This window comes from Camponotus floridanus, unplaced genomic scaffold (assembly GCF_003227725.1).
Source record: "Camponotus floridanus strain SB8 unplaced genomic scaffold, Cflo_v7.5 scaffold80, whole genome shotgun sequence".
Lineage (NCBI taxonomy): Eukaryota > Metazoa > Arthropoda > Insecta > Hymenoptera > Formicidae > Camponotus > Camponotus floridanus.
The window spans coordinates 589852-617087 of record NW_020229850.1 but is presented as its reverse complement, the minus strand read 5'-3'; the positions used below and the strand labels follow the sequence as shown (position 1 = coordinate 617087).

At 33.7% G+C, this 27236-nt stretch overlaps 4 protein-coding genes across 5 annotated transcripts in view; 2 read left to right on the top strand and 2 right to left on the bottom strand.

The window, feature by feature from the left end:
• Window positions 1-5815, top strand: part of LOC105250109 — a 105351-nt gene extending 99536 nt beyond the window's left edge. The window contains exons 125-135 of the mRNA XM_025414443.1: window positions 491-1072; window positions 1185-2138; window positions 2225-2587; window positions 2720-2923; window positions 3035-3277; window positions 3404-3592; window positions 3785-4023; window positions 4102-4372; window positions 4486-4724; window positions 4834-5017; window positions 5107-5815. Of these exons, the coding sequence (XP_025270228.1) occupies window positions 491-1072; window positions 1185-2138; window positions 2225-2587; window positions 2720-2923; window positions 3035-3277; window positions 3404-3592; window positions 3785-4023; window positions 4102-4372; window positions 4486-4724; window positions 4834-5017; window positions 5107-5345 (3707 nt within the window). The 3' untranslated portion in view covers window positions 5346-5815. The remainder of the gene's footprint in view (window positions 1-490; window positions 1073-1184; window positions 2139-2224; window positions 2588-2719; window positions 2924-3034; window positions 3278-3403; window positions 3593-3784; window positions 4024-4101; window positions 4373-4485; window positions 4725-4833; window positions 5018-5106) is intronic.
• Window positions 5816-6137: 322 nt separating this feature from the next.
• Window positions 6138-9262, bottom strand: LOC105250110 (tRNA-splicing ligase RtcB homolog). The gene is made up of 11 exons (XM_011256048.3): window positions 9097-9262; window positions 8689-8788; window positions 8352-8547; window positions 8094-8224; window positions 7863-7989; window positions 7672-7778; window positions 7432-7591; window positions 7125-7300; window positions 6904-7038; window positions 6609-6773; window positions 6138-6464 (listed from the first exon to the last, which is right to left on the bottom strand). The coding sequence occupies exons 2-11, from the start codon at window positions 8782-8784 to the stop codon at window positions 6237-6239; spliced, it is 1521 nt and encodes a 506-aa protein (XP_011254350.1). The 5' UTR covers window positions 8785-8788; window positions 9097-9262; the 3' UTR covers window positions 6138-6236.
• An 18-nt stretch (window positions 9263-9280) lies between these two features.
• On the top strand, window positions 9281-10383 carry LOC105250111 (NADH dehydrogenase [ubiquinone] 1 alpha subcomplex subunit 6). The gene is made up of 3 exons (XM_011256049.3): window positions 9281-9480; window positions 9798-9913; window positions 10177-10383. The coding sequence occupies exons 1-3, from the start codon at window positions 9357-9359 to the stop codon at window positions 10303-10305; spliced, it is 369 nt and encodes a 122-aa protein (XP_011254351.1). The 5' UTR covers window positions 9281-9356; the 3' UTR covers window positions 10306-10383.
• A 520-nt stretch (window positions 10384-10903) lies between these two features.
• Window positions 10904-27236, bottom strand: part of LOC105250113 (receptor-type guanylate cyclase Gyc76C) — a 70548-nt gene continuing 54215 nt past the window's right edge. The window contains exons 3-18 of one of the 2 annotated variants that reach the window (XM_025414445.1): window positions 17628-17946; window positions 17096-17242; window positions 16478-16671; window positions 16241-16400; window positions 15844-15998; window positions 15372-15659; window positions 15009-15269; window positions 14695-14766; window positions 14441-14609; window positions 14208-14357; window positions 13731-14070; window positions 13497-13620; window positions 13320-13418; window positions 13091-13235; window positions 12749-13005; window positions 10904-12358 (exon numbers count right to left, since the gene is read on the bottom strand). In XM_025414445.1, the coding sequence (XP_025270230.1) occupies window positions 11483-12358; window positions 12749-13005; window positions 13091-13235; window positions 13320-13418; window positions 13497-13620; window positions 13731-14070; window positions 14208-14357; window positions 14441-14609; window positions 14695-14766; window positions 15009-15269; window positions 15372-15659; window positions 15844-15998; window positions 16241-16400; window positions 16478-16671; window positions 17096-17242; window positions 17628-17946 (3756 nt within the window). In that variant the 3' untranslated portion in view covers window positions 10904-11482. The remainder of the gene's footprint in view (window positions 12359-12748; window positions 13006-13090; window positions 13236-13319; window positions 13419-13496; window positions 13621-13730; window positions 14071-14207; window positions 14358-14440; window positions 14610-14694; window positions 14767-15008; window positions 15270-15371; window positions 15660-15843; window positions 15999-16240; window positions 16401-16477; window positions 16672-17095; window positions 17243-17627; window positions 17947-27236) is intronic. The other variant, XM_011256050.2, reaches the window with a different exon arrangement.

Below are 27236 nucleotides of genomic sequence, written 5' to 3'. Positions count from 1 at the left end.
ATATACAGGATATATTATTACATATCTGAAATGATGCACTAAACTTTAGGAGCGTATTCTAGAGATCAAAATAAGAAATGAACATGGATCCGAAAATGAACTCCCCTCCGAGCTAAAATTCGAAAATGAAATTGACCAAACACTCGCAACGCAAATTTATTTATCTCAAGAGAGGGTGATATAATAGGATATAACCGTCATGATATAAACGTCAAAACTAAGGTCAAATAATTTTTTTTCTGAAATACAGCCAATTTTCAATTTTTTCCCCAAACTTTAAGGGCCTCTAACTCGAAGGAAGGTTTGCGGACCCATGTTCATAGGAAAAAAAGTCTTATTTTGACCTCTAGAATACGCTTCTAAAGTTTAATGCGTCATTTCAGATACATCCTGTATATATATATATTTTAGTCATGCATTTCTTATTTTGTCATAACGGCTTCCTAATTTTAATTCAACACATCCCATCAATCGTGATTGTCTATTTCAGTCGACTGCGAATCTGACAGCGAGTGCGATTACGCAGCCACCTGCTACAACGGTCAATGCGTGAATCCTTGCATCCTAGACAATAAATGCGCCATCAATGCGGAATGTTACGGTAAAAATCATAGGTCAGCTTGTCGTTGCGGTCCTGGCTATTATGGTAATCCTCAAATTCATTGTGAGAGGGTCGAGTGTAACACGAATCACGATTGCCCCTACAATTTGGCTTGTAACGATGGTCGCTGCGTGAATCCTTGCGCCGAGAATTCACCCTGCGCGCAGAATGCCGTTTGTTACGTCCAGGATCACGTGGCGTCCTGTCGTTGTCCCGAAAATATTCCTCTGGGAAATCCATTCTCCTATTGCAATCGGCGTCTCGCGGACGAAGAACCGGAGTGTAGAGTCGATATCGATTGTTCGGACAAATTGGTATGCATCCGAGAGAAATGCATCGATCCTTGCCCAGTCATCAAACCGTGCTTGGAGAACGCTCGTTGCGACGTTCTCGATACCGTGCCTGTAAGGACCATGATTTGCACGTGTCCGGAGGGATGGATCACCGACATTGATGGTGTATGCCGACCAAGTAAGTAGTTCAAGAATGATAAATTATTCGCGAATCGATCAGTTAAACAATTTAAAATATACTACATAATTTTTTATAAAAATCCATAATAAATTATCCCAATTCCGCACAGTACAACTGACGGTCGTTGGGACGTGCACGACGAACGACGATTGCAGTGATCGTGAGGCTTGCGTCAATAGGCAGTGTCGCGACCCTTGCAACTGCGGGACCAACGCCGTCTGCTACGTGAGGAATCACAAGCCGATCTGCTCGTGCGAGCAAGGCTACCAGGGTAATCCCGAGATCGCGTGTCAGTCGGTCGAGTGTCGTCACGACAGCCAGTGTACACTCGACAAAGCCTGCGTGAATAACAACTGCGTGAATCCGTGCTTAGTCGCGGATCAACCATGCACAGGCATCGACAGTGAATGCTTCCCCAATAATCATGTAGCCGATTGCCGCTGTCGCAAAGGCTATTATGGCAATCCGTTGGATCGTTGCCGTGTCATCGGCTGCTACAGCAACGGCGACTGTCCAGGCGATCACTCTTGCATTAACATGCAGTGCATTGATCCTTGCGTTCATGACAATCCGTGCTCGTCCCGCGCGGAATGCAGAGTCCTCAATCACTTGCCGATATGTCGTTGCCCATCCCGCTTCACCGGTAACCCGTACGTCAACTGCCAACCGGAAGTCAGACCCGAATGTAGGGAAGACAGCGACTGTCCGGACAAACTCGCCTGTCTCGGCAACAAGTGTCAGAATCCGTGTCTGATCATACATCCGTGCACGGAACCGTCTGAATGTCGGGTTCTGCCGACGTATCCGATACGCACCATGGTGTGCGTGTGCCCCAGCGGATATGTCAGCAGCGGAAGCGGTACTTGTCAGGCTACCAAGCCGATCCTTAAGATCGAATGCACCAAGGACGATGACTGTCCAACGGAGAGATCCTGCATCAACGCGGTGTGTCGAGATCCTTGCGCGTGCGGACCTAACGCCGTTTGCAAGGTCATCAATCACAAACCGTTATGTTCGTGCACGTTGGGATACGACGGAAATCCGGATATTGCCTGCACAAAAGGTAGAGTATCTTTTTTTTTACATCGATAAGATTCGAGAAGAACTTAGGAATTGATACTTATTGTATAATATGCTTCCGATCTTCAGTTGCAGGATGTAGAACGGATGGCGATTGTAGCGGTTCGCACGCGTGTGTCCAACGCAATTGCGTGCCGGCTTGTTCGCCATCCTCCTGCGGTAAGAACGCGATATGTCATGGTATAAATCACAAAGCCATCTGCGAGTGTCCGCCTGGTTTCGGCGGCAACCCGAGGGATTCTTGCGTGCTGCTAGGATGCAGAAGCAATTCGGATTGTCCGACCAACAGAGCCTGCATCAACAATCGTTGCGAAAATCCTTGCGCACAGAATCCATGCACCGGCAACATGGACTGTAACGTTTACAATCACGTTGTAGAATGCGCGTGCCCGCCTGGCTACGTCGGCGATGTTAAATCAGGATGTACTAAAGGTAAAGAAAAGAAAGTCTTATTTTTTTTATAGATAGAATTTTATAGATAGAATTTTTTTTATAGATAGAATTTTTTATAGAAGATTTCATAGACGAAAGATTCTGATTTTAATCTCTCGCTCCTTTTATCAGTTAAAGAAAAATGCAAAGCGGATAATGAATGCCCGTCTCAGACCGCATGCTTCAACGGACAATGCATCAATCCATGTATCAAAATCAAACCCTGCGGCATTAATGCCGAATGTAAAGTCCTGGACACCAGCCCAATTAGGACCATGATATGCGAATGTCTTCCAGGATATCGCGGAAATGCAGTTGTCCGCTGTGATCCATTGTGTAATTATTAAAAATTACTAAAAATTAATTATTAAAAATTAAACATACATGTTACATTGATGAATTAATATTCAAAACGTTTAGAGACATTCATTTTTCATATCATTCTAGTGAAAGCATGTCCGAGAGGTCAGGTTCGTGATGAATACGACAATTGCGTTTGCCCGCTTGGATTTGGTAAGGATGAACACGACGAGTGCATACCTTGTCGCAAACAGTCCAATATGGTAATAAACGAAGAAGGTTATTGCGTATGCGACCTGGAAAAGGGTTTCATCATAGACGAGTACAGTCACTGCGTGTGTCCAACGCAATACGGATATAGAATAGATGCCAGTGGATACTGCAGACAGAGTAAGAATTCGTTTCTATTTTGCATATTCTAATATCTAGATTTGTTTTCTACATCATCTATAATTAATATAATTTAATTAATATTAATATAATTAATATAATAAATTATATTACAATCAATTTCAGTTCAAATAATAGAGTGCACTCATAACGATGATTGCGCCGATGACAGATACTGCGATAAAACCACTCGAACTTGCCAAGATCCCTGTAAGAAACAACAATGTGGTGTACACGCACTTTGCAACGCCACTAGACATCAAGCTATCTGCATCTGCGTCAATGGTTACTTGGGCAATCCGTATACACAATGCTGTACGTAAAGAATTTATGAAAAACACATAAAAAAACATATAAAAAATACGATTATTTACAATATTTTTGTAGATTATACAAATATAAGTTTTTTTTTTATATTTATTTTGCCAAGCATCGCATAACTGATGACGAATTAGTAATAATGTTCATCTGAAAAATTATTTTAACGCGCATTTTTTTCTTTTTTAGATGATAGAAAGGACGGCCGAACAGACTTCCCTAGGCCGGAAATGGATGTGAGCTGTCTGTCGGATGGAGTACAAGTCGTAATACACCTGCAAGATCAAGATTTCGATGGTGTATTGTATGTTAAAGGACGCAGCAAGGACGAGCAGTGTAGACGAGTTGTTTCGATACCAGCCGAGACTGAACATAAGACGGAAACGTTCAAAGTTGCATTTGGCAATTGCGGACTTATACACGTGAATGTTAGTTGAACAGCATTGTATCGTAATTATTTGTTGCATAAACAAATGCTTACTATAATCTTTATATTCATCTTTTAGGGACAAGCTAGCTTCGTACTCGTCATACAGAAACATCCCAAGTTGATGACCTACAAAGCACAGGCCTATCATATCAAATGTATATATCAGACTGGAGAGCAAAACGTTACCCTCGGTTTCAACGTGTCCATGTTGACGACTGCTGGAACAATCGCTAACACTGGTCCACCACCTATATGTATAATGAAAATAGTCGCGCAGAACGGAAATGAAATTAATTCGGCTGAGATTGGAGACAATCTGATGCTCCAAGTAGAAGTTCAACCTTCAAGTGAGTATTGAATTTTATTTTTAATAATATATGTAACTTTTGTACTACGTTCACGAGTATTTTTTATTCTTGCTATTTGATAAAATACGAATATAAATGTGGCAATATTGCAGCTATTTATGGTGGATTTGCGCGAAATTGCGTCGCTAAAACTATGGAGGATAATTTGGAGAACGAATACATTGTAACAGATGAGAATGGCTGCGCGACAGATCCTACGATATTCGGCGAGTGGGAACAAAATCCTGATACTCAATCACTAATGGCTAGTTTTAACGCATTCAAGTTTCCCAGTAGCGATAATATAAGATTCCAATGCAATATACGCGTGTGCTTTGGACGTTGTCAGCCTGTAAGTATTCGCGCTTGTATAATTTAATGGGAATTATTTCAAGTGTGCGAATTAGAAGACATCTAAAATATCGAAATAATGAAAAATCTATTTCTTCCATTCAATTTAGGTAAACTGTCGCGGCTACAATGCCTTTGGCCGTCGCCGTAGAGACGTTTCCGAAAGCAACGACACGTCTCTAAGTGTATCTGATGGGTTTGAAGGTCAACTTCGTGAAGAGATAACTATTCAATCAAATTTAATATTCACTCTGGAAAGGAGAGAGGAGAGGTATACAGCAGATCCAGCTGAAGGTAATGCGCATAACATGTGGAGAAGTTATAACGATCAGTACATGAGCAGTAGAATAAAGTAATAGTTATTTTTTTGCAATCTTTTTCAGCTCCTTCAGCACAAAGAGTGGAAGATATCTGTGTTTCTATGGTCGGCTTTATCATAGCGTTGATAATTACGGCGCTTTTGGCACTGGTTGCCGTAGCTATCGCTGTGTCATGCTGGCTTATGGCGTATCGACGTCAGCCAAAGACTGCTGGACCACTGCCACACCCACCAGAGTTCCCAAATCCTCTGTTCACTACTGAATCTGTAGCTGAACCATCTCCTGATTATCACTTATCATAAGAAAAAAGTCCCTTAGAATTAATATTTTATATAAATAATATAAATTTTATAATTCTCTTTCTTTTAATGGAATGCATCTCAGACCATTCGTCCTATTGGTCGGTTTTGTATTTCTACATACAACTCCTCCAATGACTATCATTCCATCTCTTTGTATTTTCTTTTTAAGGGTTCAAACACTGATAGATCACTGTTACATAGAATCATTTTATATACATACTATTTATGGTGATGGTTTGCTTTCATTATCTACTTGCAATTTAAAAAAATGTAAGGCTCCTTTTTTCTTCTTCATATATCTTTCCTCTGTATTATTCTCTCTAGTCCGTGGAGGATTTGTTAAATATAATGCTGCGAATTTAATTCCTGTGTAAAGTCAATTAGTCTAATATAGCTTTCTTATCGCGAAAATAGGTATAATTGTACATTTTATCTAATAAAAGCTAACGAAATATTTTTAAAAATTTTTATACTTTTATTTCCACCTTTTATTATACATATATTTGTTGTATAACAAATATATGATAAATGCAATGTTTCATGTAAATGTGATGTTGAATTTATTTTATGATTATTTGCATTTGTAACGCATAAGATGTATCCTAATGATCATTAGATATACATTTTACAGTAAATCTATATTATTATGCACATGCATTATTATATATTAGATAAAAAGAGTATGTGATATTAACATTTACATAACTTACGAAACAATGTTTTATACAATTTATCAAAAAATATAATATTATGCAAATATTTTCACATAAAACAAATGTGAAATTGATTATCTGATATTTTCGCGCATAAATATAATAAATATCACTTGGCAAACATATCTGTAATACACCATCGACCAAAGAGCAGTCAAAATTGATTTTTTGTTGAGTATTATCCTTTAATGACCGCAATTGGTCGAAGTTTAATGCATTTCTTGGAGATTCCAGCTGCGTGACAGGTATTAACAACGTCTGTTACATTTTTATAGGATTCTGGCGCTTCTTCCATGACCAATTTCGGTGAAGCAACTCGAATTGATATGCCTAACTCTTCTAATTTTTCTAGAACTTGCTTATAATCCAAATTTCTACGTGATTTTGCTCTTGAGAGAGCACGACCCTGTATATATATATTTCTTTTATATAAGAATATTTTTTTTCATATATATTATTATTATTATTATATATACACATTTGTAAAATTGAAATTAGACTAATAAAAATAACATATCAAAAATTGATATAAATTGTGTGTACTACTTACAGCGCCATGACACGTCGATCCAAACGTTTCTTTCATACCCTGTTCTGTACCAGTCAGAACATAACTGCAGGTCCCCATAGTACCACCAATTAAAACTGGTTGGCCTGTTAATTGATAATCCACAGGAATCAAAGGATGATGCGGTGGAAATGCTCTTGTTGATCCCTTCAAGTAAAATATTTTTTTGTCAAGTATATAAAACAAGTATTATGTTTTAATAATTCATATTATTGTTCATATTATTGTTCACATCAAAATTTAATCATTATTCAATTGTAACTGTATAAATATTTACCTTTCTATGAACTAAAAGTGTTTTTTGTTTTCCATCAACCATGTGCTCTTCTATTTTAGCAATATTGTGAGAAACATCATAAATAACATGCATATCTAAGTCATCAGGAGATGAATTGAACTGTTTTGCAAATGCCTGTTAGAAATATATTGTATATTGTATTTTGTGATTCTTTGTTAAATAATGTAATTTTTATATACATGTATATATCTTTTTAATACCTGTCGGGTAAGAAATGTCATAGAACTTCTGTTAACCCATGCAAAATTAGCAGCAGCTGCCATCGCTTTTAAGTAATCTTGGCCTTCTTGAGATTTAATGTGAGCACATGCAAGTTGCCTATCATTGGTTTCTATGTTATCACGCTTCATAGCTTTTTCCATTTGCACAAGTGCATCTGAAATATTATTTTATTATGTATAAAATATAATATAATTTTTATGAGTTTCTAAATATCTAGTATTTTATATAATATAAAACAAAAAATGTATAAACAATTTATATAATTAGAAACAGATTGAAAAAAACCTGTAGCAACTTGATGGCCAAATCCTCTGCTTCCTGAGTGAATCATAACACAAATTTGTCCTTTTTCTTCAATACCCATTTTACATGCAGCCCACTTATCATATATTTCATCTACTACCTGAATCTCTGCATAATGATTTCCAGCTCCTAATGTACCTAACTAATATAAGATATAATTATAATATATATGCGAATAGAAATTTATAAACAAAATTTTTTAAATATTTGTTAAATATATACTTGAGGAAGTCCACGTTTCTTAGCTCTCATCGATACTTTGGATGGATCAGCATTAAGCATACGTCCATATTCTTCGCAGTGTTCCTTATCTTCAGCCCAAATGTATCCTAATAATATCAATATTTAAATAATATCAATATCAATATTTTGTTTAATATTATTTAATTCCATCATAATACTTTTTTGCTTACCTTCCCTCAAAGACCAATCCATTCCCATTTCTAATGCCTCTTCTAAATCTCGTGCGTTCATTGGTATAATTCCTTTAGACCCAACACCAACTGGAATGTGATCAAACATACTTTGTGCAAGTTGTTCCTAAAATAAAATATTTTATATTATTACATACAGTATGTATTGTACCATTTTATAATGCACAAAGTAAAAATAAATTATTAGCAAATAAAAAGTATCAGATTTACTTTTATTGGTAGGACATCGCTTTCAAATAAATTTGTTCGCAATAGACGAACACCACAATTTATATCAAAGCCAACACCCCCAGGTGATACAATTGACTTTGGATCATCCATGTCAAATGCTGCCATGTTACCTAAAAAAAAATGCAATAATATTAATTCACATTATCATTTAGTTATTTTTCTCATTATTGATAAGTGACAATTAAGTGTGAATTACTTTAAATTATAAGTGTTTAAATATAAAATATAATACTTTACCAATAGCAAAGCCATATCCAGAATGTACATCTGGTAATCCAATGGATCTCCATACAATACCAGGCAGAGCTGCAACATTAGCAATCTGTTTCATCCCAGGAAGAAAACCTCCAACTGCACCTGGCCGACATGCATTGCGCAACTCCTCAAACATTAAACGTTCCAATGTATGGTTCACGTAAAACACTCCTTCAACCTTGAATTATAATTTGTTTATATGAGAGAAAATAAATATAAATATAATAAACATTAAGATTAAATATTGATATCTATATCTGTCAAGCTGTCAATGTTGTAATCATGTTTTATATTATATCCAATAAGAAAAAAAGATTACATTCATGTTAGGTTGGAAGCCTTTTTTGATTCTCCAACAATATTCATTTATCTTTTCCAAGTATTTAAGTTCCTCTTGATACTGCCTCACAACCATCTTTCTGTAAATAAGATATAAATATTCTATATAAGTAATATATTTTAAATATGATGACATACACAACCTATTGAAAAGTAATAATATACGCATAAATTAGGTAGATAAAATTTAATTACATATGTTAGACATTAGATTTGTTGTATATTGATTAATTAAAAATTATATCAACATTAATATAAAGAAAAAATGTTAAATTATTTTAAATCTTTAGCTATGCTTAAAATGCAAAAAATCGTGCATTTATGTAAAGAAAATATTTTATGCACAGAAAAAAATAGCTTTATTTTGACAATATATATTAATACTTACAATTAAATAAATAATTTTTTCGAGACGAAAACAGATCTGTCTGATAAATGTCTTTCCGATAAATCGGAATAAATTGCAATAACGGGCAATATGTTGCAACAAAGGTTGCAACCAAGTGAAACCAAGTTTATGAGAAAGCAGTTTGAGGTAGAGGTAGAGACAACAGCTGATTGTAAGACGTGTTACCTATCGTTGATACAAATTATAGTAGATCCCTCTATAAAATTAGCTCAGTCTAGGCTAGGTCAAAATTGATAAAAATGGCATCTCAAGCTGCGACTGTTGTTCGCCAAGTGAAACCAGTTTTATCTGTTAACAGAGAAGATGCACGTCGAAAAGTGTTGAAATTGTATAAAGGATGGATTCGTCAGGTGCCAACTATGTGTACGTAATTTATTATGTATTTATATCGTAGACTTTTGCTTCTTTATCGTATAGTTAACCTATATGATATGTATATAGAACATGGATATTTATATTTAAATAACTTCAGTATTCATTTATCTTAATAATAGTAATTATAATATCCGTTTCATTACATATAACATCAGGCTGCTACTTTACATTGCAACTTGTCATCTCTTTTTGTTACTTATTTTTATAACTTCCTATTAAATCCTCTTTTATTCTATTGATATTCTATTGATATAATTGATTAGAACTCTATATTCTTATATATGCTTATTTTTCTTTTTCCATAGTGCTAAGCTACGATATTCCCAAGAGTGAAAGAGAGTGTAAGCAAAAGATACGTGAAGAGTTCAAACGTCATGCTCATGTGACTGACTTAAGGCTTTTAGATCATCTTATTATAAGGGTAAGAAAATCAAATAAGAGAATCTTTATACATAGATGTTAACTAATGTAATTTATATATTACACCAATTATTTATATGCAATAATTACAATATATATACATATTATACTAAAAGCAAGATCCTCTTTTATAACTTTGTTATACATTTAAAAAGTTTAATCGAATATTCTCTCCACATGATATTAAAAATTATTTTTGTATACTTATATAATAATTAAATTTTATATTTATCACATTAAATATAAAGTTATACATCTCAACAGGGTCAAATGGAATTACAAGAAGTAGCTAATGTTTGGAAACCTAAAGGAGGTCTTATGTATTATTGGAAGGAAACGTGGGAAAAAAAACCAACCGATTTCATGTCAAAATTTCTTAGTGGTCAAGATTAATTTACTCTGCCATTAATTCGTAAAATGCATCTTTGGCATTATAGAAATGTGATTGCAATAAAACTTATGTATATATAATATGTAAATATATAAGAATTTCATCTCTGATTCAGGATAGACATTTTATGTTGTAATTATTTATAAAATAAAAGTAAATAACATATTATAAATTATATTGGAAAATTGTCAATAACTTGAGAAGTCGAATCTTTAATTGACTTATATAGAAGGTAATAATTCTTTTAACATTTTATTTTTACACTGATATATTATTTTTTTTAGTTATATACATTTGACAACATGATATATTACTAAGCACCTTAGGTATAATCTAGTTTACTTCTCACAGCCATACGGACAATTTACTTCCTTCAATGGACAAGTATAGACTTATATATACTATAGATATACATATATATACTAATATATGTATTATATATACACTTTTCTCTTACATATTCATGCTCTCCATATTTGATTATGCGCGCGTATATATACAGTCGACATTGGAACAGCTGAGAAACTTTTCATTTATTAGGTAATCTACAAATTTTTTACATAATTTTAATAACTTAATAATATTTTAATAACTATTATTATCTTTTTGTCTTATTTTATATATATTTTTTTCACATAAAATTGTAGAAATTACCTATGAAACAAAAAGTCTCTTAACTTTCTGACATCGATTATATGCGATGCCATCCTAATTCCTTTTTTGTATTATTAAACGAAATGAATCGTTGGATGATCTAATGTCCATGGTGTACACTTTAGTCATGATTTTTATAAAACAGTTTATCATTTTCGTTACAAAATTCAAATTAAAAATCTTAATAAAGAAAAAATAACAGGAGACCCTGTGAATCATGTAAAAGTTGTTTTTTGCATCGTCCCGACGCACTCGTTTTAGTACACATAAATTATAAAATATCTAGATATTAAAAATATACAATCCGTATGTCGGTAACTTTCATATACATAAATTGCACATATCTAAGCTAAAAAAAGAAAAAAAGAAGATGGCAACAATAAATCATGCTTATGACTCATAAACGTAATATGCTTCACATATGCATCTGGTAGTCCACAGTTTTTGCACATGATTTTATTCTTTGCTACCGAGTTTGTCGAATGTTTGTCGTACTTAAAAAAATATATTTGTCGAATGTATATACTAGACCACACTTTCGCGCTCGTTTTGCTTATCGTACCCTGGTATTATTCCTCTTCTTAAAGAATGATTACTGTTTCGCAATCCGTTACCATTAAACATCTGTATGATAGTTGAAACAGGTGGAATTTCTAACAGCTTTCGTGCGGAAGACTTTTTATCAGGTACACTGTCCATACTAGATGCAGATACCACTTGATCCAGCGAACGTGAACGTTTCTCTCGTATTTCGCTCTTGCCTTCGCTGTTGTCACCTAACAGCGGATCTGCTTCATTCGACAAGTTATCGGTGTGAGGCATTATCACATTACCATTAGGATAATTATTGTTCAGCATTTTCTCCAAAATGTCCATTTTTGAATCAGTCCTTGTGCATTCATTCTCTTTCCAAAAATTTGACGATTCAAAACGTTTGTTATATATATCACTGGGAATCGGATCCAATGAACGAGATTCGCGTATAACAGTTTGAGATGGATAGTCGCTTGACGATGAGGATGCGATCGTAGACAAAGCACGTGCATTTTTCCTATATTTCGGTCCCGCACTTATGAACAGATCGTCGAGCGATTTAATATTGAAATGTCTCTGCACACCTTCTTCTTGGATTGAAATATTGTCCAGTGTGCTCTTCGATACGCTTTCGGTTAAAGATAAGGGAGATTTCTCGAGTTTGCGAGCATGTAATGATCGCGGAACTGGACTAGATCCACCATACTGAGAAGACGAGTCATCAGCCGGATATGGTACTCTTGAATGCCTGCGACTTCCAGCACCTAATCCTTCTAACAGTGAGGCGTATCGTGAATCTGGATTTAGTTTTGGGCTTCTTCGTGGTCTGCAGAACAACGGTGGAAGATTTTCGTCTTCATTAAAATTCTGAAGACATAAAAAAATTTAATTTTTTCAAGAGAAAGGAAATGGACAATAAAAATAAATTTAAAATATATTTTTTTCTTAACGATTTCAATGTACAAATGTGAATTATTCAATTATTTAACATCAAAAAGTTTGCGCATTAGTCTTTAAGAACATAAATAAGTAACAATATTATATCTTTATCTTCTCTTTGCAGAAACATTTCATATAAAACTAAATTTAATAAGTAAAGAAATGCTCTAATATATTGAATATAAAGATCCCTTCTGACTTTTAATAAAATTCAAGAATTTAGAAAAGATCATCTCTATATTTATAAACTTTATATATACAATTTTATTCTTTTGTAACATAATCTCGTATATACTTTGCAAAATTATTTTCACAAACCTCTGTATTCTTTCTATGTGTCACAGTAGCCCCTGTGAGCCAATACGTCTTCATTGTTCCTTTTCCTTTCATTTCAACAAAGCCGCGTTCTTCTATCTGATAACCTCCGATCTTTTCTAATGCCTCTTTGCACTGCTTACTTATATGTATTCGTAATGGTTCGCCAGTAGATTCCATACGAGACGCAGTATTGACAGTGTCGCCGAATAAACAATATCTAGGCATTGTCAAACCGACGACACCCGCTACCACAGGACCTATAATTTTATATTCATGTTATTCATCGATCAATGTACCGACAAATGTATTATGTATATACTACACATCCTTAATATCTCTTACCAGTATGAATGCCGATACGTAATTTGAGAGTTTCTTGAGGCCGATGAGGTATTGTGTGATGTTTAACAGCATTAAGTAATTCCAACGACATTGATGCTATCTGTCCAGCATGTTGATCTCCATTTCTGATTGGAAGACCGGAAACCTGGATGATTGAAAAATATCGAACACTAAGAAATAATTTTGTTTCTCTTGTAATTAATTGATTAATTTTAAGAATGTTACTTACGACCATGTAAGCATCCCCGATCGTTTCCACTTTATATACTTCGTAGCCTCTAATTATACGGTCGAACAATGTATACAGATCATTCAAGAAATTGACAACCTGTTAGTAAGATTCAATTAAATAAGTAAAAATTATTTTTTCGTTTATTAATCATAAAATGGTATGTGTGAATTTTACCTGAAATGGCGTGCTTTCTGCTGACATCGCCGTGAAACCGACAATATCGCTGAAGTATATCGTAACCAAATCGAAGGCTTCCGGTTCTACTCCAATACCGTTTGTTAAACAATTCGCGACGGGCCTAAAATAAGTAATATTTTGTAAATGTACATATTTGCACGCATACTTTCTCTGCGGAAACTTTATAACTATGTTATGTAAATTTTAGTACATTAACATCAGTTTACTCACTTAGGTAACATTCTGTGAAGTAGATCCTCGGTTTTCTTTTTTTCGTCCAAAAGAAGTCCCGTACGCTCGGTGACTAGATCTTCAAGATTACTTGCATATTTCTCCATCATATTCATCATTTGGTCCATTATATTTCGATGCCATCCCGCTTTCATTTTCTTTAATCTAGTCCTTATCGTTTTAAAATCTGGTCTAAGTTCTGGACTTTCCGCCCAACAGTCCATAATAGTACCGATGACGTAATCAGCGCAATTTGCTTTCGACTCGGAGAGTATATTTAAGTTAGGCCTAAACGGCGGTTCACCATCTTCCGGAAACTTTTTCACTCGATCTATGATTTCTATTAGTCATTAAAAAATAGTTTTATTTATTTTTCATTGTGGCTTTAATTAAATAACGATCAAGAATACTCGTTTTATATATATATATATATGTATGTGTTTGTGTACACATATATCTTTGTATTATTATGTTTACCTTTGGGTTCCAGATTTATATTTCCATACGGTCCCTTACGTCCGAGAATTTCGTATAAAATAATAGCAAAAGAATAAATATCTCCTTCTTGAGTGCCTCTAATCGAAGCGTGTGGATTTCTTAGCAGCTCGGGCGCTTTCCAAAACAAGCCTAAAATGAATAGATATTTGGATAGATTATAATAACACAAAACATATACGATATTTAGCATGAAAATAAAAATATTTGCATACTTCGATAATACTGATGTTCACCGATGCTGTCAGATTCAGCACAATGACGCATATCATGAAGACCAAAATCACAAACTTGAAGCACCCAACGTGAGGTTACGACACAATTGGAAGATTTTAAATTACCATGACAGACTAGCACAGATGACTCGTGAATATACAGCATACCCTATTTAATAGAATAATAGAAGATATTTGTAAAACTACTTTACAATACCATATATTGATTTTTCTTATGCTAAAAAAAGACCTACCTTAATGAGATCGTGAACTAATGATGCAATGAACATATCATCTAATTTTATATCTTCGTTTTCAATGATATCCTGAAAAAGTGTATATTTATATAAGCACATTCAAATATCTTATCATCTTACTGTTTAAATTTTAGAAGAATGCACTTATATAAATATTTTAATAAATATAATTATTAATTTAAATATAATATTTAAAGTAATATTTAAAATATTTAATTAATTTTAGAATGCATTTAAATATGATTTTGCATATAATACATTGTACTATATGAATAAAAATATAATATCACCGTGATTACGCTCTAACGTACATAAAGACTTCCTTTGGCACAATAGTCGGTAATTAACAATATCCTCATCGGTTCTACACACGCTCCGATGAAAGAGTTGAGATTACCATGTCTAATTTCACGGAGAATGCGCATCTCCTTCATAACGTCCCGTGAAATATCCTTTTTCTTTGAGAATTTCAACTCTTTTATCCGCACCACTACACCATGGTAATGCCCAGTTTGCGCAAACACTTGGCCGCCGCATCTCGATTCGTAGGACATTGCACTAACTAAACTTAACTGTAATTGAAAAATCAATTTACCGTTTACATTCATGCATTGAGAGTGCATTTATGTATGAATGAGTATTTCGTTAAGTTTATCTTAATGCGATAATCTTACCTTACTAGGGGATGACATCATGTTATCGAGATGAGGATAACCGTGTATATCATTCATATCAATTTTCCAAAGTAATCCCTCTATTTCCTGTTCTATTTTCCATCGTCGGTATATACTTATAGTGATTACTGCAGCGCAGAATAACGCGATGCCCAGCACCACGGCGGCGATGATACTGCGGTAATGTGTATCGTCTTTCGGACAATGTTCATTATGAAAACCGCAACCAGGTTCTGCTTCCGGTTTAGTTTTACTAGGCCACTCCATAGCGCCCCAAGGTTTGTATACCTATCATGCAATTATATCGTATATATTCGACAAATCATCGTGGCAGGTTCAAATTTCATGATCCAACGATTTAAATGCGGAACAAGATTGTTTTCTTTTTTGTTCTTGACATTGTTTCTTGCCATGACTCATTATTTCTTGTCGTGAAAAATATTTCTTAAAATGCTACAAACAACTCACTCACTAGAGTTTCACCCTGCAGGAACTGGCCTACGGGCAACATTTGATAGTCGCATGAGAAGTTGTCCCGAATGAACGGTTCTTTCTTCAGAGCAAGAACCGAAAAATTTCCCTCCGAGTCTCCAAATTTATCCAGCTTGATGGTCGCTCCACTCACACCTGGCAAAAAAAAAATTTTTTTAAGTCAATGTTTAGATATTAATTTTTTGCCTGTTTTAGAGGAGAAAAAAGAAATCTAATTCAGAAATTATCTCGATTTATTTTTGAGATATTTATTGTTCTTTCTACTTGTTTTATCATTGGTATGTCTAGTGTTAGATGATCTCGAGTGTTTGTAAGAACCACTCGAGATTCTATTGATATAAATTACATCTATCAGACGTCAATTACTATGTACTTACTTTGATATGTACGATTTTTGATAATCGTCTCAATTATAAGAGTGCCATTTTTAGCGAGCTCCTCGACAGATTGATTCGGTAAATCTCGCATAAGCTGATCCAAGGCTCTCGCGTACAGTTTAAGAGAATCGTAGAGATACGCCGCATAAATGGACACATACTGAAACCAAGAGATTAAGCGTGTAATAAAGATTATGTGGTATGAGCGTTTACGGTTGAACTAGCATCTAAAAATACCTTTTCATACTTTCTCAGAAGCGGAGGGATTACGAAATTGAAAGGCTCCTTACTACTGTATTCTTGGACTTTTTTAGTGAATTCTCCGTAATTTTGCGTTGGTGGCGTTGATACAACAACCATCAGCGAGCGTGCTTTTTTCAAAAAGTCTTTAGGCTCGAGGCAGTTTTTTGCTTTATCAAAATCTTCCGGTTCTGCGCCAATATTAATATTGTATGAATTATTAGTATTGTAAAATCATAAAAATTAGTTATATACATGTTTATTATGTTATTATTTGTATGGCGTAAAATTTAAAAATATTATAAAAATATTGAGATATAAATATAAAATATTAAGACTTAAAAATATTATCTTATTTAATTTTATTTAATCTTATTTAATTTTATTTAATTTTATTTAATTTTACAAATCTTATTTAAATATTAAAAGAGATATATAAGCAAATAATTTTATCTTGAATTTATTAAAATTAATTTTACACATACACAATTATGCTAAATAGTATAGGATTCAAACGATTACGTTCAGTTAATCGATTACTATTATATATTTGTAATATAAATATAATGCTTGATAAGGTTGGTTTATCATTCTGTAAAATTCAGATTTACTCACTCCATAAATACTTTTGTGCTTCACGTTGCGAATACATCATCATGTCCACGTGTATTACCATGTACTCTCCATCGTCCAGCAACCTTTGGCCTTGCATTGAAGACATCATATCTATTAGTGACATTGGCGTGCCGAAGAAGATGTAAACTAAAACAATAAATATAATGACATTTTGCATTGATAAAACGAATAAGATTACGATAATTCATATAAACGTGATAAATGAAAATCTTACATATACTTTTGTTAAAAATTTGACATCTTATAAAAGTGCATAAAAAGTGTAGCGAGAAAAAGTTTTAACTATTGCAACAGCAGAGAGAATATTTTATTATACATTAATTAATTAGAATGTGAAGTAAAGAAAGTAAACATGCTATTTTCAATTCGAAATTAATATTGGCTCTCGAGACATAATTGCTAATCTCATTAAAATATTTAATTATTAAAATTCTCGGATCAATCTGAATGCTAAAAGAGTTCAGTAATCTTGCGAATTAACTGAGCAAAACTAAAGAAAACGTGAACTTACTACGGGTCATATTTTTGGTCTCCTGTATGAGTTGAAACCATACGCTAACTTGGCAGCAAGGCAGCCTCTCCTCGCAGCACGTGTGCCGATCCTCGACGATCTTGTAATGGTTCACAGTGAGATTGTTCTTGGTTGCCTGTTCTTGCAGCGAACGGGCGACCGTCGACCAGGCGCTCTCGGACACGATCGTGAATTTGTTCCATCCATAGTGCAGTAGCAGGGCGATCACCGATTTGGTCACCTGCGTATCTGGCGGTTCGGTCCTCACGAAGGTCCTTCCTTCGGCTTTCACTTTCGAGGCCTTGTAGTCCGAGCATTTCTGCAATCATCATGTATGCACATTAATCAATAGAAATTGAAATTTGTTATCGCGATTCTCATCCCTCCCTGATATATCTAAACTTTATTTTTGATCAACTGGGACTTTGAAATTAATCGTATAATTCATCGAATCGCGAAAAAGAAAATTATTTATTTAGCGTCTTTTATTTAGGGCTCGAGAGTTTATCGGACACCACGCGTGTAATCGAATTTGTTACGTTCGTGATCACGTCCGGTTACCTATTCAGCAAATAGTTAGAAATCTATACATGATATATAGAAATCGATATTACAAGACACACTTGAAAGTTTCAATTGTCGTTAATTTGAGTATAATAATATAAACAATATTCTTTTTTATTTATTATATGTATTAAATTCGATAAAAAAATTATCTTGAAAAAAATTATGGCGTTAATAGGAAAACAAAAATACAAGATTTTTTGGATATTTTTCTCTTATGGATCTTTATACATATACATATCTCCCTATAAAATTATACATATACACAATTATTTGACATATACAATTATTTCATATATTTCCAAGTAAAAGAAAATAGAATCATAACAATATTAAAATGACTACTTTATCAGTGATCATGTCCGGTTGCCTATTCAGCAAATAATTAGAAATCTATACGTGATATATATAGGACTCGTATTACAAGACACACTTGAAAGTTTTAATTGTCGTTAATTTGAGTATAATATTATAAACAATTATTCTTTTATATTTATTATACATATTAAATCCGATACAAAAATTATCTTGAAAAATTATGGGAATAATAGGAAAACAAAGATACAAGATTGTTGGGATATTTTTCTCTTATGGATCTTTATATGTACACATCTCCCTATACAATTATGACGTTACGACGCAATATTGACGTTTCATATATTTCCAAACGAAAGAAATAATATAATAACAATGTTAAAATGACTATTTCATTAGTGATCATGCCGACTGCAGCAGATGTTATCGCTGCATCGCTTATCAATCTCTGATCCCTGCCTCCTTTCGGAATAATTAACTTAGGAGAAGACTGTGAGGCCATCCTTTCCTCGAAAGTGAACGAGCGCACGCGTGTGCGTGAATCGCGTGCATGGTGCACCATCGACGGACTAGCCATCGGCGCAATGAAAACGAGTGTAGCCGAGAAGGAGGAAGGGAAAAGAGGAGACCGCCGAGAGGAAAAAAAGGAAACGAGAGAGAGAGGAAGTCGAGAGGGGGAGGGAATATCGAAGTCAAGCGAGAGGGAGAGAAAGGGACTAAGATGCACCGAGAGAGAGTAACGCGGCAAAGTTGACTGTGTCGGATGCCATGGTGTGTGGCGTGGTATAAATATAAACCCAAAAAAGAGGACAGGGGGAGAGGGGGGAGGGGAAGGAAGAAGCGGAATGAACGAGGGGGAACGGAATCTCCTTCTGTGCGCTTACGTACTCTAAGAGATGGTGCACGGGGCAGCTGAAATGTGACATGCGCTCCTCATTAACATATAAATTAAACGTGACAGTCGTGGGGGTCACTTCTTTTTTTAATCGTAGCGACCACCGCCACGTCGCTTAGAGAGCCTCTTTCTCTTTTTCATTTCTTTCTCACTGCGCAGACTGCCTGCCGTCTTTATCCGCGAGGGTTCGCAATGTTATAATGCTTTCGGCGGTTCGACTGTAGCAAGTATAATGTATTCTACCTTCGTCGATTTTTAATTAATAACAATTTCTAATCATTCTTGACCGATTTTAGAATCTAGCTCGTAAGAAGGGTTGTCACAAGCAAATATCTCGTATCATTGTGATTAGGATTATCGATAGTAACGATCAGTATCATCTGATATTTATATCTTTTTTCCTTAAATTTTCATTAAATCTTATTTTTATATCTCGCAATATAAATTGGAGATAATTCGTTGATCAAAGTTTATACATATATTATACTCTTATAAATTCTTACTTCGTAACATTCGAATTTTACATTTCAGACATTTGGTTGCTATTACTGTTATCAATAAAAAATAATTCATTAATAAATCAGAGAGATTCATTGTTCGAGAATTTTAAAATAATCATCAAATTATTTTGTAAAACTAAGTTTTACAAAAAAAAATGCAATGAAAAAATTAGGAAACGCAATTAACAAGTATTAATAAATTAATATTCCACTCATATCTTATTAATATGATATCTTGATTTTATACAATATGAATTTTCAATCGTTCTTTTTTACTTATTCCTTTTGATATTTACATTCCGATAATCTATAAACAAAAAAATACTTGAAATTTTAAATAAATTTTCGCGAATGTGATATGTCTAAAAAAATTAGTTTGACTTACATGCCACGATTACAAATTATTATTAATCATTAGTTTTCTAGTAATGGCTTTGTCGTCCATTAGTAGAAGAGAAACCGCGTACATATTTGTCTTCTCGAGCTAAGAATAGAGAAGGGAGCTGAAGCGGGTCAGGTTTGTTTATCGGAACCTGAACTTCCCGCTTTTTCTCTCCTAGATAGAATCAGCATTTCCGATAAACGGCGAACTGACCCAATACTCGGGTCGGTTAACCTAGTAATAGACAAGATTCTAATATTAGAATTATGATTTCACGGGATTTTTCACGCTTTGAAATGAATTTCGTCATAGTATTATAATATCTCAGGACAATAATCAGTATTTGCGGTATACGTTTTTGAAGTATTAAATCTGTTCGTTTGACATGAAAGTAAATATCAAAATAATTCATTGATATATAAGCATGCAGCTATGTATATATATATAAATCATAAAAGTATATTCCATTGATACATAAACATGAAATGAACTTATTTACTGATTTTGATTATTTTGCCAAACTCTTTCCCTCAATTGTTTTAATCTTGATTTCAATTGTTTTGATTTTGATGCAATCTCCAAATATCCGTATATTCTTGACAATTTGACAATTTTGATAAATTATATTATTATTATGTTTTTTTCTTTGATCGCTGCAGCATCTTGATTTGAATGTTTCGTCGAATCCATGTTGTCGTAAGAGTCTTTTGGCTACATTATCTCATTCTTCTCATTATACGGATCTCCAAAAGCCTTCCCGTTAAGTTTGTTTATCTCCTTGTTTATCCTCTCGCTGGACGGGTGAAAGGACGATTGGTAGGACCGGTGGACAAAACTGACCCGCCACTCGAAGCGGTTATCCTAGTTCGTGGACGAGGCGAGGGCTTTAGTCATTGCCGGCTCGATGCGATGTTATTCTGGGCTCCACTCGGCTATATTTAGACGAGACCACCTTGAGGGAGCTCAAGACTCGAGAGCTCTCCGTGGCACAACGAACTGGTTTTCTCTACCAACCGATTGTGTCTGGTTGTGCAACGTCAACTGTACGCGCGCGCACACGAAAAACAGTCGAGGAAATCCTCTTTCGTCAGAGACGATCGTCAGTGGTGACTTTTACAAGCTGCTTCTTTGCGTGATTGACGTGTCGTACGGGGCCGTCGTTTCTCGCTCGCTCACGTTAATAATCATTGCTCGTTGCTGACGTTGCGCAATCATCCCAGCCTTCGCAACGGATTTGCTTAATCTTTAAACGGCTAATTAACAATAATAACAGAGATCGGTTTTCCCGCGACAGAGCACACTTATTTATAACTCGTGGAAGATGTATGAAAGGAAATACCGATCTCTTCTCAAGAGACCAGAATTACGGGGGACGGTCCGACCAATTTTTCCTCTCGACCAATTTTTTTCGACAAATATTCCACGACGAAAACTTATTACACTTGGCAATACATCTCCTCCTTCTCCGCGTTTCTCGGAAAATCATTTCGGGTTTGTATGTCAACGTCCTTCGATTTACCGCGACTTTATCCGCAACCTCGTTCTAAATTCTGCAAGTTTTTGTAAGGCGTCGCGAAACGATTTTTCTTTTCTTTTCTTTTTTTAAACGGCTCATGACGGGACGATTTTGCGTTATTAAGGACGACCCATTGTGCCGCACCTTGGCGCTCATTCAAAAAAAAAAAGTTACGGAAGACCTCGTTCATTCGCATACCAGAGCCAGGTTTACAATCGTCCGATTTACATCATAGATTTCTCGCTACAAATAAGAGCAATCACTCGATCTTGCAATCATGGAATACGTATTTTTGCGACCTCGGTGTTATAAATACGCGATACAGCATGTTAATTCGTTATCTTAACCTATATATCGAATAAAAATCACGCGAAACAAATGTCGATTACGATTCACACACAGCTCTTAGTCAATATCGGTCGATTTAAATATCGCGTAAAAAAAATCCGAAAAAATTTGATAAATCCATATTATTATTATCATATTATTCGTATTCGATCGATTGAATATCGATCGAAATATATAAAATAAATATTTTTGAATAAATATAATACACACGAGAAAGGAATAATCTCAATATCGCGATTGTACTAACAATTATCGTTTACACTTATATCATTGCGTTTTCTAAAAATAAATTGTGTTTCAACAACTGCTATCGTAATGTTACGTACATTACTGTTGCCACGAGTTGTTGTTGCAAACGTCCGAAACAATGTCACAAGTTCATCTTAGATATATAACCGGATGTGGCGCGGTACACACATTAATATTCGCGTGATTTAAATCGTTTCATAAATTGCTGAAGAATGATATGGCACGCCTTAACATAGTTTGTACGCGTTTCACGTAATCGACATGTGTATTCTACAATTGCATATAAATCAACATCCATCGCATCTTCATCCTGTTTACATAAAACGGAAATGACACCTGAGAAAGAAGAGTCGATTACTTGTTTGAATATAAACTCTAACGTCATTTTTCTCATCCTCCCTCTTTCAAGAATTAATTAATGACTTCCTATTTTGGAATTGATCGATCACGGTCTTTATCTTTATAGCATTTCATAATGAGCAGGATTATATATATTGGAATAAATATTTCCTCTTGAAAGAAACAGATACATATTTTATTTAAAATATCGCTGTTTTATAATCGAAAAGAAATTTATCTTGATCTTGAGATGCAGACGATAGAAAAATTGCCTCCTAGAATTCGCGACAAAAAAAAATATATCGCATCCTGTTAATAATGGCTATTAGTTCTTGGCTCTCTCTTTGATGATGCCAAATGCAAAATATTCCAGATAATAATCATCGGATTATCTGCGCAAATCACACTTGGCAAGTGTAGAGTTTTCTAAAATTTAATAAGAGATCGACAGATAATCCAAGTTTTAACTTGCATATAAATAGTTCGATTGTTAAACATAGCGTATTAAAATAAAATCTATCATGAAACTAGTTGAATATAAAGAATATGAGATGTTTTATTTTTCGTTTAGATTTTGAGTTCTTTATCAAATCATTAATTTTCTATATTAAATAATTTTATAACAAATTTTCATTTTTTTTTTTTACATTAACGATATTTCTAATTTCTAATTTTAATTTCAAGCAACCTTACGACTGAGAAAGGAATGTTTTTATTTAACGTGTTCTCTCTTTTTCTCAGATCATTCAATGTAGTTTAAATTTGTTTGGATTTTGTGAATCACGAAATGTCCGAGAGATCTCTATGAATTGTGAGCAGTACAATAAATTCTTTTACAACCATAAAGCTCTGTTAATAGTCATCATTCGGAGTTTCTTTCCATCGTTATTTACTCGACCGAAAGAACGATACAGCGAATCTTTGGCCGGATAAATCTCGATATTTATACTCTCATCTGCAATTTAGTTGAACGTTATCATCATCTGAAAGTGTTTCGTAAGTCCTCGCAAAGTTTACTTCAGATTGTTACATTTTCGTTGATTTCCATTGATTAATTACATGTCGCGTAATAAAATATTAATAGCACAGTTAAAACAATTAATCGCACTGATCCTGATGATCCCGATAATTTTGATAATGAAATAAATAACAATTAATTTTAAACGTATGCAATGAGACCAATAATGATGAGCGATTATTTTTGCGGAATCGTCAATTTCTTACATGTGGCAAAGATCACGATCGGAAAGCATGCAGCGGATCGTGGCATATTTCAAGGTCATCGATGAAATATAATATTTTTAAGCCATGTGGTCGTATCATTATATAGAGGATATACAAACGGCGCAATAGTGCGATATTTTAATCCGCGATAAAAAAAAAGAATGATGGGAATCAAAGGAAAAGATGAGAATCAAGTTAAAAATTGGAAAAAAAATTGATATATTGGCTGTCGTCGAAAATTGCGGCTTTTTTATTTTTCTTAGCGATAATAAATTTCTCTCTCTCTCTCTTTTTTCCATCACGATGGCATAAACTTATTAGCGATGAGGGATTATTTTTTTTCTATTATGACGAGTTTCAGGCGGCACACACACATTGATATTTAAAATTACGAAAACTATTTAAATCGTGTCATATATATTCATTAGTCGACGTATCTATACACAGAACATTGGTATATATTTGTTAACTCATATAGGCTATACGTTGCGCGAAATTTAGTAGAATTATTTTTGACAAATCGAAGCATATACTGTAATCAACGAGGCACGATCAGTTTCTCCGAAGTCTTTTTTATCATACCGTATTTTGCAGATTTTCATATCTTTACATTCTGATAAGAATATAAAGATATGAACGTTTTATTCGTGTCTAATTGGTTATTTTCTCGTATTATTAATTCAATGATCAAACGCGCATCGTCAATAATTTTTTCGTAACAAAATAAACTATAAACGAGAAAAAAACTGGCACACTCTATGTAATTAATTAATACAGATGAATGATGATATAATAAATATACAAGATCCCCATTATTTTAATAATAATAATAATAAATAACGGTGAATTCTCAATGAATACAGTATGTTGGAATTTCCTATTTCCATACAAGTACACTACATGTATAGAATAAAAAAGCTTTTTCGCTGCTCGTGAATTCTAAGAATCGATTCCGCGATTTCAATAAATAAGCATACGTGTGATTTTTTATTGAAAACCGCGAAAGAGGACGGAATGGTTAATGCGGCCCTGGATCAGGGCCCAGTGCGCCACGTGTAGAGAGGGCAACACGCAGTCACTCCTCGCACGCATACACAAAGAACAAGCAGCTACACACACACACATGCATACATATATACACGCACACATACACATACATACACGTGCTCCGCCGATGCCTTTATTTATTCATAAATCAACAGCGCTTCTATTTATAGCCACGCTGGACAAATAGCGATAGTTTGCGCGCGACGTAGTTGCCTTGAAACGGCAAAACCACCGTTGGGGGGAATTTTAATGTGGAGAGACGAATGAAAAATTAGGTGTGACGATATCCCGATGACCGATATACCCGGCTCTCTCGCAGCGGGAAACACATGCGCGACTTTCAGAGATTCGACTTTGAAGACCACGGTGCCGTGAGACATCGTGGAAAGTGGATTCTAGAAAGTTCTCCGTTATTTGCATCTCTCGATGAGAAATTCATTCAGCAATTTTCCTTTTGATCGATAGTCGCGCAGTCGTATACCGAGTTCATTCTTAATTGTTTCCAATTAGCTTCTAGTTAGTTAGTGTCTAGTTAATTTTATATTATTTTATTTATATAGAAATATAGCGTCTCATAATTTTTTTATTTATACAGTATATTAGATTTCTATATATTTAATTATATGTGTATTCTATATATTTAATTATATGTGTATGATGAGAAGATAAACTTTTACTCGTCATATTTAGCGTTAATATATAGTCTTTTTCTTATTAAAATTATTTTTTTCAAATTTCTTAGAACAACTAATTGCTTATCTATCTTTACGAGCAATTTTTATTAAAAGCGCAAAAAAATCCCCCGTTTTACAAATTTTTCGCGGAATTGATATCCAATTCATAACATTGTCCATGTTACAGTAAAATTTTTATGAGATAGAAAAAAAGTAAGTGTATACGTACAGCGTGTTTCGAATTTAAATTTTAAAACCTGGGAAGTGTGTATGGTGAGAATCGATAAATAACAATAAGAGAAAAAAGTCCTTTACAGATTTTTGTTTCATGTTGGAAAAAATCGCAAAAAAAAAAAAAATTTTTTTTTACCAAAAAAAAAGAAAACAGCAAAATTATTAAATTTATCGAAAATTCATTGCTAATTAACTTTTGAAGAAAACAGCTAAGAGACCGAATCGTGGCTGCAGTGCCAAATATCATTAGAATGATTATCTGGCCGAACTATATATATCAATGCTACAAGAGACCATTATTCTGAACAATATCTTCATTGAGAAAGTGCCAATATGAAAATAAATAAGTAATAAATAAATGAAAAATAGAAACCTTTTTTTCATTTCCCGATTTTTCTCTAAAACGAGTAAATCTCTAAAAACCTTTTTAATTTATATTTTTATCGATCCTATGCTCGTTGCCAAGGTTTTGACATTTAACATCGGGACAGCTATACATAAAATTAAGATTTCATTTATGTACATATACACAGTAAAAATTGTGTAATATATATGTTAAATAATACATATGTTAAAATTTCCTTGTGTTATCATTTTGATTAGTATTTCAATGTAAAATTAACATACAACTGATATATGATTATTTTTACAATGTTTTCATGTGTGTGTGTTACATTTATGTCGACTTCATAACTTAACACTTTGTATATATCTCTTAGAAATGGAATATTATTTTGAGTATTTTTAACATAATCATTTTAAACAATCAACATGTCTCAAAGTCAGTTTAACATTCTAAGAAAAGTAATTCTTCAAATAATCTTGAATTTTGACATACAAAATAATCAAATTTACTAAAATCAAATGTTTCTATTACAAATAATTAAAGTCAAAATAATTACTATATTAATACAATTACTATATTAATATAATTACTATATTACTAATTATATATGTTATATATGTTAATATCTAACAACAACTCTTACGAGTTATTGTAGCTATTTTTTCATGTAATTTTTAATTAATTTGTATGTTATTTTTACATTATACTTAAAGTCACAATAATAAAAATAAATGTAAAGTATTGTGTCAATTATTTAACATTTTTAGTTCGTCAATAAGTAACATACGACGAGTTATTTTAACTTAAAATTTAGAGTGGAATTTCTGAGACATGTGAAAAATGTTATAATTAACATTTCATTTTTTACCGTGTATATATAAAACCTCAATTTTTTTTATACCGCTAAACAGCTGTTGCAGCAACGCTGCGATGCATGCGCTTCGTGAGATGCATCATCGCCGGTCGACCGCGGCGG